This window comes from Rhea americana, unplaced genomic scaffold (assembly GCF_003343005.1).
Source record: "Rhea americana isolate MKP2758 unplaced genomic scaffold, rheAme1 scaffold_1, whole genome shotgun sequence".
NCBI lineage: Eukaryota > Metazoa > Chordata > Aves > Rheiformes > Rheidae > Rhea > Rhea americana.
This window is the reverse complement of record NW_028185038.1, coordinates 3,482,402-3,499,140: the sequence shown is the minus strand read 5'-3', so window position 1 is coordinate 3,499,140 and position 16,739 is coordinate 3,482,402. Positions and strand designations below refer to the sequence as shown.

Sequence of the window (16,739 nt, the reverse complement as noted above, 5' to 3'; positions counted from 1 at the left end):
CTCTATTTTCCCTAGTGGTTGGAAAACTTTTACTCTATTCCTAAGGGAGATTAGTAGACTTGTTTTTTGGAAAGAGTATGATTGTATTAATATTATTCTATAGCACAGAGTGTAGTAGTATTTTCCTTCCAGTTGCTGAGATCACAGAGGCATTTAATATAGTCAGTACTCTTTTACTAAAGAAGCCTCCAATAGCAATGACAGCTTTGTCCAACCATTCCATGCCAGATATAATAATAACAATGCATTATTTTGGTTTATTCTAGAGGCTATTAATTTTAAAACTAAAGCATCAAGATGAAACTTCAATGCTGCACATTAAAACCACAGAAAAATAATTACTTTAAGTTCTATGGCCGTATACTACCACTCTGAATATAGCAAGAAACCACAGCTGGATGTGCTTTAAGGCTAGATGACATTAGCAGGAAGTAATAACTCAAAAGTTTTTGCATGTGCACTGACTTGCAATTTCCATGCTAGAGTACCAAATTTGGAAATTTGGTCAAGTTGCTAAAGCCTCTAAGTATCTTAACAACAAATCTGTTTACAACATCAGTCTAATTTATCTCAATTTACACTGGCATATTTGAAGAAYAGCTGCAGCTAATATAGAAGTTCAGCAGTCAAAAATGGCCATTTGAATAGAATCCTTTATACTCATTAAAATACAAGTTATTTAACAAACCAATGTACAATGAAGCATAAGAATCATCGATATTTTAACCAGAAGTCACATGAAGGAAACAGACCAGCTGCACACACAGATCAGCTGGATACACRTTGATCACAAAAAGCTAAATAAGTCCTTGCTCCGGAGTAGGAATCATGGCTTAGAAGTAGCATTAATATTTAAAAAAGCCTAGAGATTTCTGCCTACGAAATAAAGCTAATTCCTCAAATAAAGGTCATATAGGTGAACGTGTTTCAGTATGAAATCTTTCTTTCATTTTCAATTTCAAATTTCTGTGCAATTAAATTAACAATTTCTGAGCTGAATTGAACATTAGTTTGACTGCAGATTGTAGATGAAACCTGAACGAAATGCTATGCTTCACACATTGGTTTTATGGTCAGTTCTTGATTACACAACAGCAGAAGTTGTGTAAATGTAAGTAAGTGATGAAAAGATTAAGTGTGTCTTACTACTATTTTAAGACTAAGCAGACTAGAAGAAATGAGGTAAGGTTTAAGAAGTAAAAAAATGTAAAATTAAAGACTGCTATGTTTAAAAGTATCTTTTTAAAAATGGAAAGCATTTCCATGCTTTCCATGGAGGAGGAGGAATAAGAGAAAAAATGTGACCCATCAGGAATTTACACAGATAAGGATTCATCCAGAATAAGCTTTAAATAGTATGGCCTGTACAAATACAGTGACAAATCTATATCCTCCCTTCAAAAAAAGCAGATAGGCAATAGTGAAATTGAGATACACAAAAAATAGAGATTGGTGGGCTGCATTTATGTGAAAGTCTGATTTCCCCTCCCTCCCTTTTTTTTCCTTCTCCTCTCTTAAATCCAGTTGGAAAAGGAAGACAGGGTATATGAACTTGGATAAAGATGGGAAAGAATACGTCTTCAAGAGGAAGAATTTTCTATGTAAGAACCAAGCCAACTTAGATACTGGTTCTGGACCACAATTTGTTTCTTTTTATCCAGCTTTCAAGGAGCTGCAGTTTCAGCAAGAGTAGAGAACTCTACTACTGAAGAAACAAAAGAAAAAAAGCAGGAGTGAGCTGCCATGTTCTCATTTCACCTCAAAGGAAAGGAGAGAACACATTTATGGTAACATCTAAAGGAACAGACTTCTTAACAGAAATCCTGTGGCTATGTGATGATTCAAGGCTGAAACCACTATTTCCTGGTTTTTAATTTTAATTTCATCTTAAACTACACTGAGGTATATAACTTATTACAATGAAGTTGTGAACTCTTTAGTATAAAACTACGTTAGAGAAATGAACTGTGAACGTAACAAACTAAGAAATCAACAAGAAGATGCGTTTAACATGACAGCATCTGGCATCTTTGTGGGCAGGCCATTTAGGAGGCTTCTCAGAGGGGTAAACTACAGTGAACTCAGCAGGAAAAAAAGAAGGCAGGCACACATTTCAGCTCAACCAGCAACATGTAGTTTAATCACAGCAACGAAAGTAGAAACAACTACTTGCTATGTTTCAGTAACACAGCTAAAGTCAGGRACTAAATAAAAAAAAGTTGAAGTCCCAGAGTTGGTTTTACCTTACCCCAGGCTATTACTCCAGGTTAACAGTCTGCATTCATCAGAAGACAAGAACACACACAGAGCTTTAGAACTTAACCTCTGAAGGCTGGGTAATGTTTGCTTTTAGTCTCCATCAGTGTGTTCTTAGGATTTTAAGAAAATGTTTCTTACACTGAATTAAAAAGACTTATATAAGACTCTGGACTTCTTAGAAATTAGTTAGAAGAACTTCAAGGCCTGCTTCATTAGATGCTGTTATAAAGAATTTTTAAAGGATCTGAATGAGTTGAAGAAAAATATTCATTCAGAGCACTGATTACAAGGTTACATCTCCTGTTAGTTTAAGCATAGAACATGCAGCATACATTCAAATAGCAACTCTCTACAATGAATGAAAGACAAAAACCAGAACACTGTAAAAAATGTAAGAGAAGAAAGCGACTTGATACATGTTAGAAATATTGAAATATCAATTAAGCTCATACTTTTTGTTTGTAGTTGGAAAAAAWGCATTAGAATTTGTTGAAAAAGCAAGATTAATCTTTTATGATGCTAATAGTTCACTTCCTTTTCCTCAGGGCAAAGAAACAGCTCTTAATACTGAGGTTCTGGTATTTTAATTGTGTATTCTTACAGTCACAAAGATCACTGGCAGARAAATTCTTCTCAAAGTAAATTACATAAACAAAAGTCCTTAAYTGAATAAGTTTGCCTGAATAAGGGAAAGGGCAGAGCACTTCTAATTCTATTTTTGTAAGTTTAATACACAAATTGATTTTAATATAATGCTTTAACAAATAAAATCATGTAATATTTTAATACAGTAATTATATATTAGCTAACCATARGAATGAAAGGCAATTTAGAAACATAAAAATGTATCACATCACAACTTCTATGTGCCTAACCTTCAGCATAATACAGATGGAAAGGGTTAGGCTTCTTCCAAGCACAATTCAGATGAATAGYTTGGATATCTTCTCAAAGATAAAAGGAACATAAAATCAGTCACCTAAAGCATAAGAGTTATAAATATTTTACTTCAACTTGGTCAATTCTTGTAACCTATGTCAAATGCTCTCATGAAGTCTCTGTTTTAGTCAGCAGCTCATAATGATTATTTCATATCAGCGTTGAATTCAATTCTCAACCATCTGATAAACAAACCCACCCACCTAAACACACACACACACACACACACACACAACAGCACAGAAGAGACACTGACTAGTCCGTTTGTCTTTTAATCTGGACTTTAAAAGTGTAGGTGCTATAAAGAGCTGCAACTTTGAATTCAATTTTGAGAGAGGAAATCATCTCAATTACACACGCTACATCATACACAGTTATCGAAGAACTGAATTCTGAGAAAGTTCTCATCAATGCCTCTCAACAACCAGCAGTAGTCAGGATTGCCTGAAAAAGTGACTGTCATTTAAAAGTGCAAAGATTTAGAACACCTAAACACCAGCAGGGGCAACTCTGGATCCTGAGGACTGTTCCTCAGCTATAGTTGCTCTTTGCTTCTTGCAATGACAACTAGGAGCTAGAGAAGGAATTTTAGCATTTGTATCAGTTCACCAGGTTTATAGGAGGTTCTCACTGCAGTTCTAACCAAATTTGCAGAGAATTTTGAAATGGAAAATGTTTATCAGTTAAGCRTTCGTTCAGTAAAATTCACTCAATGTTTTCAGATGGGCTAAGGTATTACTGTCAGTATCTTTGCTGTAAAATAAGCCACAAAATTAAAAACAAGAAAGAAGCAACTAACTACTTCATTATTAAATATTCTAAAATTGTACATTTTAGACTTGCTTTCTAGGGTCCTTTCTAAATAGGATTGCATAGGATCATTAAATATACTAGGATACCAACAGTTTTAATTAGGTATCTTTACGGAATAATATTGCTCATATTTTACATTTAGGCCCCCTATCGAGAAGTTAAAGAACCGAATAAAGTAAATTGAAAGTCAACCCTTTCTTACCAGCAGGAATTATGCCAATCCTTATATTGCACTGGACTAACGGTGCTTTGGGATTATTTTGGTCTATGCCAGAGTCCTTCTGCATTCTTCCAATGAGACCATGCATCACTTCACTGAACATGCCGTCCCCACCAACACAGACAACACTGCCAGGAAACACAAATTAGAATGCACACTAACAGTCAATAAACAACACAGGAAGTGTTCTATGTAGGGCATGCACTGCACATCAAATAAAGTTGTTCTACTCTGCTCCTCCATCTTTACAGATTACAAAAACACACAGTCAACTTGGGCCTAAACAAAAAAGAGAAAAAACAAATTCAAGCTATTCAACTGCAAATGCACCTAGACACTTCTTTAATGTTAGAAAAATGTTGGAATGCAGCCAAATAATAATAATTCTCTATTTTCTTTTGCTATGTGCAGATTACAAGTATCAGTGGAAACTCACTACACAAGGAAAACACAGAACAGGGCTGTACGTACAGCTCTGTAAGTATATTAGGTAAATAAAATGTAAATACGGTACTTTTACTAAAAAAGGAAAGTGTAGTTAATATTTGTAGCTTCAAGCAGAAGTGCAATATTTAACACTATCCATTTAACAGGGACATACAAAACTTAAAACAGACAAGTGCATGCTTGCATGCTGTTCTGAACATGCTGAACTTCAGAAGCCCGTAAAACGGAAGTCATGTAACTTACATAGCCATTCATAATGAAATAGAGTTCTAAATGTTACCAGAAGCAAAAAACTGTTTTGCAAAAATTAATTTGAGTCAGAGCCAGTGCAGCAGCTACACAGATCCTCAACACTTTAAAGTTCAGCAGTCCACAGCCACACAAATACTAAGAAGTAAAAGACTATTTTTCAGCAGTATAACTTTTACGCACAATAATCAAATACACACTCTGCACTCTAAAAGCATAGCATCTTTAACTGAAAAACTGTAATTCGAACACACTTTGAAGGAACACATGACAAATTCAAAATTATGCATATAGTCCTCAGCATACATGATTATAAAAGTTAACTGTTTAGCAATCTTTTCCAATACACAATCTAACACTTGCTCTTTCACAGTCAGCAATATATATTGCAGAATGAGCACTTGTTCCATAGGACAGATCAATTGATTTAATCTTTTAAGTACTGCCAATTTAAATTTAGCTATCTTTGTTTTATTTTCAGCATAAAGGAATCCTGATTCATTTGTTTAATGAAAATTCATTTGTTTAATGAATGGAGAGGATAGTCTTATAACATACACTGTCCATCTTTCAGTCCAGGCCTAAGAGACTGGGAGAGAAGAGGGTGTTTGTTTTTCAGTTTCACAATGAGTTTCTCTTTTCAAAGCTTAGCTGCATTACTCCTCAACTTGAGCAGCCTGTTCCATCTTTCTGCACAGACTCTAAAAGATGTTAAGTGGGCAGAAATTTCTGCCTCAATTTAAGAGCAATCCTGTATCAATCTTGTTTGAAATTCAAAAATCAATACTATTCTGTTCTTAACAAATAGTATATCCAGATTCAGAGATGACAGAATGAAATGGATGTCTCTGCCTACCAACAGTAAATGCTGACAGATAAAGAAATTCACATACACACTATTAATATGTTCAAATCAATCGCAAACATCAGATGGTCGATRTGCAAGGCCTTAATGCTTAGCAAAGAAACACCATAAAAGAGATTCTGCTAGGATGTTTTTTCCATTTTTTTTTCCAACAGATTAGTATCCCACTTTTTAGACAGATAATAACAGCAAACTAGATATGCTAAAGGATTTCCAGCACATGAAATAAATGAGTTTTAGAATTATTCTGACAATTTGTTTCAAAGTTTTTTTTCTAGTTTTTAAAGACTTGTGCAACTGGYATATGGATAAGGAAGTATAGTGATTCATCTCTATCAGTTATTCTGAACACAGTCATTGCYTGTGCAATACTACAGCATGCTGTAGCTGCTCTACACAGTGATATACAAAAACCTGCTATTTGGTAATGGTATTAGTATTTTAAGTAGCTGTCTTCAAGGGGAAGCTGCTCTATCAATGAGCTGTTGGATTAGTATCCACACCATAGGAATTTTTTTTTAAGGGAAAATRGGAAAAACAAAAAGGAAACTCACACAACAAGAATAAATAAGCTGTCTCAAGTATACACTTGGAAGGTAGTGATTAGCTTTAAGAAATCCTATTTCTAGCTTCAAAATTGCAATCATGCCCYTCCCTAGTTGGAGATCTGCAGATTAAATGAAGAATCTCATCATCTAAGTATTTTCTCTTCATTATCAGAACTAATCTAAGAGGAGAGGTGGACAACAATTAGATGAAGGAATCAAAACAAACTTTTCTTGTACGTGAGAAAAGTCAATGAAACTTCATGAAAACAAGCACATTTATGTTGTTCAACTATTTTAAAACCTTATAACCAGGCAATCTTGTATTAAAAAAGTAGTATTAATACAAGAGAACTGCTTCAGAAATCCAAAAGCAAAACCCACCACCAAGACACTACAGTAAGATAAAATTGATTCTACAGAAAATGCTGTCAGTACCAGTGGTACCTTCTGCACTGRCGGTGAGGCTTACCTCCCTCTTGTCATTCCTCACAAAGAACCTCAATCAGATGGTAAATTCACCTCTGTTTGGAACTTAATTCACCACCTTATCTTACAGACAATGCTAAGCTTCAAGTTATTCCTCTTACCTCTGAAATTCCTTGGGCATCCAACTTCTTCAGTGCAATATAAGGGGTTTTTTTTTAAGCTACAGAGTTAAAATAATCTTAAAATAATAAAAATAATAATAAAAATAATGAGAGGCAAGGACTCTCTCTTTTCCTCCACCAACTTTGATGTTACAACATTTCCTAAATATTTTAGCTCTTCTCTCCCAAATTATATAGCTTTAAAAGCCTAAAGTTTGTTTAATGATTTATTTTTCTGTACTTCCTGAAAAATAATCATTTTTAGTTTTCTGAGGAAATGGTACATGGACTTAATGAGAAAACAGATAGGCATAGCTTGTGATGACACATGTAATTTACATCAATGTATTTAGAAATTACATGCTGAACTACTTCTCAATACTTTAGTTTTATAGTTTTAGCACAGTAAGTGCTGAAACATTTTAGTAGAGATAAAATACTCCGACCTATACCAAAACGTTTAGCTACATATTCTTCCCATATTTCATGTGAGTGTCCTTTCTTTTGATAGTTCCTGATGAACCTTGCCAGGCCAGAATGATTACAACTTTGGGCATCTCTTTAGAGCACAGACAATTCTAGACATTGGCTTGCTTTCTTCCCTCTTCTATTCTGTATTGGAATTTCACCAAGCTTCAGTGTTATCCTACTTCAAATCATGTAAATCACATTAAAAGAAAATACATAAATAAATAAATAGGTCTTTCAGGACCCTGGTTTCCTTGCCTTACATGGCAAGAGGAACTAACTAAAAAATAGCTATTTATTTCTAAACAGCATACAGCTTTTATACACTGCTCAAATACTACTGACGCAACGTGCTGGATCCATGCATGGGTCAAGCTCACCTGTACCTCAAAATGCTTCAGAATATCTTTCACGCTGCCACATAATATTAGAATGCTTAATGTCTGAATGAGCAAAAAAACCTTGTCTGAGATTTGTGTGAAGAAACAAACAAAAAATGTAAAAATCATTATATTAGACTTCTGTATATTACATGTTAAACAAGTTTATTGAAGTAATCCAATTTTCCTTTGACCCTCCTAAACGTAGAGCTCTTCCTACAGAAAGGAATGCACCCCTAAACTTTTCTCTGTTGCAGTCAATGTAATATCCATAAAGGTGGGAAAAAGAGACAATAGGACAGGCCACAATATATCAGCTAGAAGAGAAAAAAAAACCAAMCAAAATTACTTACCCATCATATTTATTAATATTAACTTCAAATAAGTTGTCCTTAGCATGGTTAGCACGTTCAGTTACTATGAAGAAATATACACATAAAACAATTTTACTCAAATAGTTTACAAAGAACAGTATTCATTAAAGACCATGATTCTATTCAGTGTGACCATAAAAACAGCTTACCTGTTAGTTTTGTTTCAAATGATATTATGCCAAAGAAAAAACTGAAAGAGGCATGTACTACCACAAACACAGAATAAATATTTTATTTAAAAAATTGTGCAAATAAAGATTGTTTTTAATTGCTTAGGCATATAGTATCTTAATATTTAAATAGTAAACTTAAAAAGAGGAAAAAAAGCAATGTCTTMTAAATAAAGAACTCAAATAGCTCAGAAATAACAACTTACTAAATTAAAATTCAGTAAATACAGAATTGATACATCATCTTCATTTTCTTGGCTATCCATACTTTAATTAGAGTATCATCTCCCGTATCGTTCATCCACTCGGTAAGTAAAGCCAAATAACAGAAACAACTTAAGCTATATGGAGATATTTGAAAGAATTTATATCATGTTTATTAAGAAACTAAAATGCTCATTACTCACTAAAAACATCAGTGGAGATAGAAGCCAGACTGAATAGTGGAGCAACTTTCTGTTCATAAATCCTCTTCCCTTGTCGTTTTCCTCCGTATGGATTAATATACACAAGCAACTGCTTTGGTCTAGCTTCTGCCAAAGGGAAAATAAATTGCAATACATTGCCTCTGGACACAATAAAAAAATTTAAACAAGCTAAAAAAAACTTACTAAAGTGAACAGAGCACAGAAACTTTTTAAATGTTTATTAACTTATAACTCTAACTTTTTATTATAAAGAGTTATAGAAATTTGCTTCATCTAAGCAGTTTACTGTACTGAGTATACTCAGCACAGAGTGAATGAGTAACTGAAATTCAGAATCAGTAATCTTGATTACTTATTCTTTCACACCAGTAGAATCAGGGGCAACAAATAGATTTTTTATTTGATATTGAAACAAAAAAAACAAGCATTTAATACATCAATCAGTGTGAAATTCTACCTTCCACTGTCATGGTTTTACAAGTTAGATCAACCCCAAAACAAACAAACACCCTTCCCAAACCTCATCAAAAGAAGTAAACTCAACTTGCAGGATAAAAATCATTCTGAATCAATCTCAGCCTCAGGAAGTCTTTAAGACAGATTTGTGGAAGTTGGACCATTGTGCCAGAACAAGTATCACTGCAGCTTTTGCATACTCTTCCCTAAGCTGCCACTGGCCATCAGACACAGGATAYTGCCAATATGGACCTTCAGTCTGACTTCATGTGGCTATTTTCACATTCTTATGCATATTATTTTTACAGTGCTTTTCCATAAGATAGAATTAGTATCACAAGCATACAAAACAAAAGACAAATCAAGGGCAGCAAGGGAAGGGCACATGTGGTTGTGGCACACTTTAAAATAAATTATTTAAGCAATAGTTTCTGCTTTTGTAACATAGATTAAACACAGTTCCTTCATGTGATAAAGGAACAATAAAAACACCTCACAGAACTATACGCTGTAGAGCAACAGCTTGCCCTCTGCATCTAATCTTCTTCTCCCTCCCGCACCAAGAAAAGACCTTTGATATTATTATCAACTTTGATCAAACAGTTATGGATTTGCATCAGCAACGCCAATCAAAATTCTTATATATCCATACTGACAAATAGTTGAAATGGTAATGCTTGCTACACTTAAAGACCCTCCCTTTTTTGTGCGGAATATAAAGATGTGCTATAAGATTTGCATCTCCTTGGATAGTATTCTAAATTATTATTTTARAAGAAAAAAACACAAGCAGAGTTTAGATCATCAGCACACTTGCACAGCAAATCCACTCATGCTACATTGTTTGAATGGTTTAAGGCTGCCACACATCCAAATGCTGTCCTCCTTTTCTGAGAGCACTTGTTACACTTTTCCAAAAAAGTTTATTACCAACAGAATGAACATCTGCACTCGAACTGAGACTGATGTTATTTTCTTTTAAGCTCATAAAGACATGTGAAACAACTCAGAAATAGTTAGATGTGTGGGTCCCTCCTCCCCAGTCACAGCTACTGCTGGCCTGGCCACATTTCTCTCACATGTAGCGTATGGGTGCACAAGATCAGGAGTGCGTTTTTTCTTTTTTTAATTGCATTCAGAAAAGGATTTAGTTGAAGATTTTACTGGAAGCCAGCTACTTCATGAATAGTGTATCCAAAAGAAAAACTTTAATAATGTATATGCATCCAATGTCTATACAGSAGAACATTTTTTGTTAAATATCTACATATGGCTTGCATCTAGAAGCCTTTTCAGTATCAGTATTGTATTAGCTTCAGTACAAAGCACTGACAGAAAAGAAGTTCAATCTTGTATCTGATTTTGCTTTTAACTATAAATGTGAACGAGACAAAAAAAATGGGAAACAGGAACCGTAGCCAAGTTCTTTGCTACTTAACTCGGTGATATTTGGAAGAGTGGGCAGAAACAGAGGAAAAGACAACTGCATTGCACCTTGCTAATTTACGAAATGTATGTATTGTTGATAGAGTCCTGAGCACACTGATCGGCCTTAATCACTCTGACCAGTGTCAGGTGAGACCTCCATCTACGCACACACTGCCCATAGGTCTGGAGGATCCATGTAAGGTTAGGTCTGAGCTTCAGTCTGCCTGAACTATGTCGTAGGTGTATGTATGCCCTTAATCCTGTTTCTGGCCCTTTCTCTTGGTTGGGCCTCAAATGTATGCAGAYAGCTTGTCTCTAGTCCTGTCTCCAGCTGCTCCTGACTGGCCTCCTTGGACTYGATTACCTTACTTTGTCTCAGCTTTCAACATGACCTTTTGCTAACCATACGGCTGCTCTGCCTGCCCTACTCAGATACAGTGGGACCACATCTTGAAAGGCAAGGGCACTGCCTCTGCTGTCCTCACCCTCAGTTTGCCTTCCCTCATGGAGCTGCCCTGCTCCTGCTCCTCCCTAACATATCTTGGGGTATTTCTTTCAGCCACAATGCCTGCAAAACTCTTTTTAGCATTCCAAGAAGCAGATGAGAGTCCTAAACACAAATAATGGGAACATTTATTACATAAGGCCCACTATTGGCAGGAACAACTGGACAAGGGATGCAGACACACAAAAAAGCTGTGCACTTATCTTACAAATGCTATAATCCATTGATCTCTAGAGGACCTCAAATCTCTGAGCTTACACCTACTCTATGCTTCTTCCAAAGCTAAAATCCATTAAAACCTCTGCTAAGCTTCCAGTGTGTGTTATTTCATAAGAATAATTTAACCTCTGGGAAAACGGGTACAAGACACCTATAGCCCTGATTGGAGTAAAACACTCGCTCAGTACAGGTTAAAGATTATAGAAGTGCAAAATAGTGGCTACAAGAATGAGATACTTCAACTCCTAGCTTCCTTACCTTTTCAGCATGAGCTAGTCTTAAGGGTTCAGGAAAGCAAATATATCAAAACAATCTTAACTGATGTACATGCCTGGAAAATTATGCTGTAAATGTTAGTAACTTAGTCAAACTTACTCTGCAATTCAAGTAATTCTTTCAGTGCCTGTATCCACTGGTTACACAACTGCTCATCAACACACCAAAATGTCACGTCACTACACCGCCAGCGGTGATTTCGGGCTTTTTTCACATAGTACACTATTAAAAAAAAAAAAAAAAAAAAAAAAGGAGAATGAGAGTGCCATATTTCCTGTATTTTCTGTGAATTGATAAATGCATTTTGAAATGATCTCAGGAGGCGGTTAAGGGGGAAGGTAGTTAACTCCCACTACACATTTCTGCAAATGACAGAAGCATTCAGAGTGTGACCAGGACAATATCTGTAAATAACAAAGATAAAAACGTAAATGAAAGCATTTGCTTCATCTTTTTTAACCTTACAGCAAATACATAAACATAGAGATATGCAAAAGCTAACTGAGCTTATATATTTCTTTAACCATATTAAATAAAATCTACAATGTCTACACAATATATAAGACCATGACCTTAGGAGGATAAGCTAAGCCCTTGCATCAGCTCCCATGTAACCTACAGAACTGGGTGAATTTATCTTCATGAAGATGAAATTTGAGAATGCAAAAGAAAATTCCAAATCTCTTAACAACTAGGCTGATGAGACAAGACGAACTCTTACTCTTCCATTTGAAGTATCACCAGTCATCATAACTGGAAGGATCAAATATGAAGAAAGTACTCCACAGTATAAATCTCCGGCATGAGAGCATTCATTTTTTTCCAGCTTTGCAACATAGAAGGTATTCACTTTTCCACAGAAACAACCAGAACAGTATCTTTTGCCACTTTTTTGTAAGAATGCAGTCAATAACACAAAAAACATTCACATATATATATATTCCAAAAAACAGGGATACTAAATAAATAATGGGACTCATTTTTCCAGTCTCTCTTTTCTGATTTCCTAGTTAAGCAGTAGAAAATAATTATCCTGCCCTGGATTCATTTAGCAGCAAAAATGTAGAGACAAGTTAGCACATAATTATATAACCAAACACAGCATGTGTTCTGAAAGCAAGGATTTCTTTTCTTTTTTTAAAGAGCTTTAAATAGTAAATTGGTATTTTTATACATCCGTTCTCTTAAAAAATTATACTATTTCTAAAGATTCCTTTTGCATGTGAATTCTCACAAAAACATCTCCAACAAAGTAATCAGCACAAGCATCCTGAAACCGTTAACTGCCTTACCTGTGAAAGCATGCGGCTTTGCCATTTTTTGCCATTTGCCACTGTTACGCTGTTTCTTGTTAAGATCAGTTTCTTCTACTGCAATTATCTCAGATGTTGGTACAGAACAGTTTTCTGTATGAACACAAGATCCTACACATTAGTATCTTAACAGCATCAGAATGTTTATTTCTACATATAATATAGACATGCAAATAGAGCAGCTACTTATTAAGTATATCGAAGAACATAAGAATGAATTTGCTGAGTATTTCCAACTTTCTTCTGTCTTTACTCAAAAAACACGTTATCCATGAACACATACAGACTACTTTGATTACTGTTTAAAATATCTGWGATTTCTGATAAAGCTACATATTGCAAGTATGAGAGCTGTTCTGTATGAAGCCAAAATCCAGGAACACCAATTTCAGAGTAAGACGACTGCCCCTTCAGTGACCCCCGATCTAGATATTTGATAGTGAATAGCACATACTTTTTCAAAGAAGGTGCAACTAAATTTACTGGYAGAGTGACTACAGAAGCTATTTGTTATTCTCAAGTATGCAGCTGGCTTATGAAAGAGAAGCATTCACATAAATTCCTAAGTCCTACTAAGCTTTTAAATCTAATTCTAGACATTATGATAAYGTAATGTTAGAAGTACTTCCCTTGAGTCAATTTAAAAACTATTGTTTTTCACAATTAAAGACCTCTTGCTCTTATATTACGAAAGAATTTCTTCTACCTTCAATCGTTTTTTCCCCTCCATGGTTCCTCATCACATTGTTTTCTCAACCCTCCTCAAACCAGGCTTCTTTTCCTCCTCATTTTCACTACTGATTTTAAAATTTCTGTCTTTCCACCTTACATACTGTGGTCACCCTATCTCAAAAAAGGAAGTAAAACTGAAACCACATGCCATACATTTTAGTTAGCACATGTATACATAATATTTTTATATTAAAAATGTATTAAAAGCAAACAGTAATRCTTTTGTTACTGAGTTCTATTTCACATTTCATCTTTCTCACCATTGCAAAAGCACCATGGTGGTGGTGAGGAATGTAAAATAAGCAAGATTTTTTTCATGACCTCTTCACAGTGATGAATACAATTCATTTGTTACTAGTTCAAATTGTTTTTCCCCTTGTAATTTATTACTTTTAAATAAACAGCCATACTTAATTGTTAGTAACGGCATATTCTACTGGCAGTCAGCAGAGTAAACCAGCATGTCTTTTCCCTTTACAGGTGTTTTACTATTTTACTCAATGCATATTCTTTTAGGAATTTTATCCTTTAAGACTTTTTAAGCTTGATTCTAAAGAATCAAAAAAGCTTAGCAATCTCCCAGCTTTATTCTGACCTCATTTATGACCACTTTTTTTTTTTTTTCTTTTCTTTTTTTTTTAGGAATACAACTGTATTCAAACACTGTCAAACTACTCATGAAACAAATTTCAGTTTGTAATAGCTGCATTCACTATATTTAAAGCATGATGGAGAGATGCAACTGTTACAGAATCTCTTGATAAAGATCCAAGAGCAAAGACCATCTCACTAGAAGTTTTACATACATGCACACACATTTCATACATATACATATGTATGACTACATCAAGTCTTTAATATTGGACAGTAACAATTAACTGGCCTTCCTGACACACAAAGAAAAGATCTGCTTACTCAATGTGATCTAAGCATGCTTATCCACTTATCCATTTATCCAAGGAAAAAATGTAGAACAGAGAAGGAATGTAAAACTAACAGAAGGGAGCAGTTTGTTTAACTTTTCTTTTCTAGAATTGTTTTTAGTTCTTATTTTTCTATTAGCTATGCCACCTACCATATATTAGAACATGAAAGTAAGTTTTGTTGCATTTATAAAGATTGCACTTTAATGACAGATCTTTTTTATATTGCTTACAGATATGCTATGAAAGTAAGAAATTATATTTARATCAAACTTTAAATTACAGTATTGTAATGAACATTTTGGGAAACAGTTTTATGTATTGGATACTTATTGGCATGCATGCTAGGAGCAGCAATAGAAGTCATATTGTTTTATTATGCATTTTCTATATAATAAAGAGATAGTCATCCAACCCCACAAATACTTTAAAAACACTTTCAAATTAGTATCACTGAAAGCATTTATTTTGTGTACATATTACACAGCTTACATTAACAACCCTAGTCCTTGAAGCCAGAGATAGTTTTACTATGCTCTCCTAGTTCTTCAGGTATGTTCTCTCTCTCAGGAACACATTATTATGAAATCCCTACTCTTCCAGCTAATTTCTTCATAGATGAAGCAAAAAAAGCAAAAAAAGCAAAGTTAAATACATGAATTTAGTTAAAAACATGCATTTTATTTTTAATCTTAAGCCATGAGAATTACATGTCCAGCATGTGTGTGTGTTTAGGGGGGAAATCCTGAACATAAGCGTGATCTCATCTTTCCTCTATAAATCTTAAAGGTTTGGTGAAAGTCTTTGAGATACTTCTTTTCTATGAATGCCCCTCATAAGGCCCCTCAGTACTAACAGCTTACAGACATCAAGCAACTCCACTGCCCTAACAGAGTTCTGCAATTTTAAGTTAGTCAAAAAGTCATACTCCGTAATACAGAAATTGCATGGGGCTGAAAATATGCAAAGCTATCTCAAATATAAGAATGTTATTCAGAATATCCCCTACTGCATATAAAAACTAAACTTGGATGCCATGGCATCTGTGATTGGACAGAGCTTAAGAATTTCCAACATCCTAAATATGACTCCTACAATGGGACTTAAAAGTTATATAATTAATTGTTTTACTGGCAAGCAAACTACTTAGCCCCTCTCTCTCCCTCACCCCCCAGTAGGAGAAGTTTTCCCTGTCAGGACACCAAATACAGATCCACAATACAAGCAGCAAAATCCYGCTCCAGTAAATACAATGCCCTCATCTGTCAATTGTCACATGGTAAAAGTGACCCCTTAAAAATAACCAGAAAGGTCTGTATCTCCCTCTCTTTTGAGAAGCCAGCAATATGTTGTACTGATTATATTCCCTTTCCCACATCTATATTCCCAGCATTGACTCTATTATCAATTAGCAGAAATCATTTCTTTCAGTTTTTCAGCATATCTGGTGCTTGCCTTTGAGTCTTTCCCAAAATATGAAAAATCTTTTGCTACTTTTATGAAGAAGTGTATTGACACCAGCACTACTCGATGAGCACTACTATCAGCACAAACTACACCAAATAAACCAGCGATTTTACTTGGCTCGGTATAATACATTCAACCGCTTATCACATAGCGGAATACTAGGCAAAACTCCAGGTAAACATACCACTTTTTTCCAATAAACAAACCTAGATTCAAGAGACTGAGTTTCAAGCTCAAAAATGCTGAAGTATAGTTCAAATTTCTCAAAGTTAATCTCCTCAAAGAACTATACACATCTGAAAAACTTTAATGTCTCACTACGTCAATGTCTAACATAAACAACAGGCTAAATAGAATTGCAAGTCGTAAAGCCAGAGGAGCTGAATAGAGAGGTATGACAGAAGAAGAAGAAAAAGAACCCAGACAGACCACACCGGGCACACGACAGTCCTCCCAGGACGCTGGCTCTGCCAGTCAGCCCTAGCTGAAGTTCCAGGTCACAGTGCTTTACCAGCTTAGTGTCTTACAGCATCTTCATACTTTTATTGAAGTGCAGATTGACAGATTAGAAAAATACTGCGTCAGATGCATAATACTATTTCCCCCCCTCACACTTGCTTCCCCCCAAAAGCACAAACACACACTTGCTTGGGAAAGCAAGTATATGTGTGTG

At 34.9% G+C, this 16,739-nt stretch overlaps 1 protein-coding gene across 3 annotated transcripts in view; it reads right to left on the bottom strand.

Annotated features, from left to right (window-relative positions):
* The window catches only part of CERK (ceramide kinase), a 70,709-nt gene that overhangs the window by 22,488 nt on the left and 31,482 nt on the right, over positions 1-16,739 (bottom strand). For all 3 annotated transcript variants that reach the window (XM_085326300.1, XM_085326309.1, XM_085326318.1), the window contains 5 exons: positions 12,924-13,037; positions 11,731-11,853; positions 8,727-8,852; positions 8,129-8,192; positions 4,214-4,359 (listed from right to left, as the gene is read on the bottom strand). In XM_085326300.1, the coding sequence (XP_085182426.1) occupies positions 4,214-4,359; positions 8,129-8,192; positions 8,727-8,852; positions 11,731-11,853; positions 12,924-13,037 (573 nt within the window). The remainder of the gene's footprint in view (positions 1-4,213; positions 4,360-8,128; positions 8,193-8,726; positions 8,853-11,730; positions 11,854-12,923; positions 13,038-16,739) is intronic.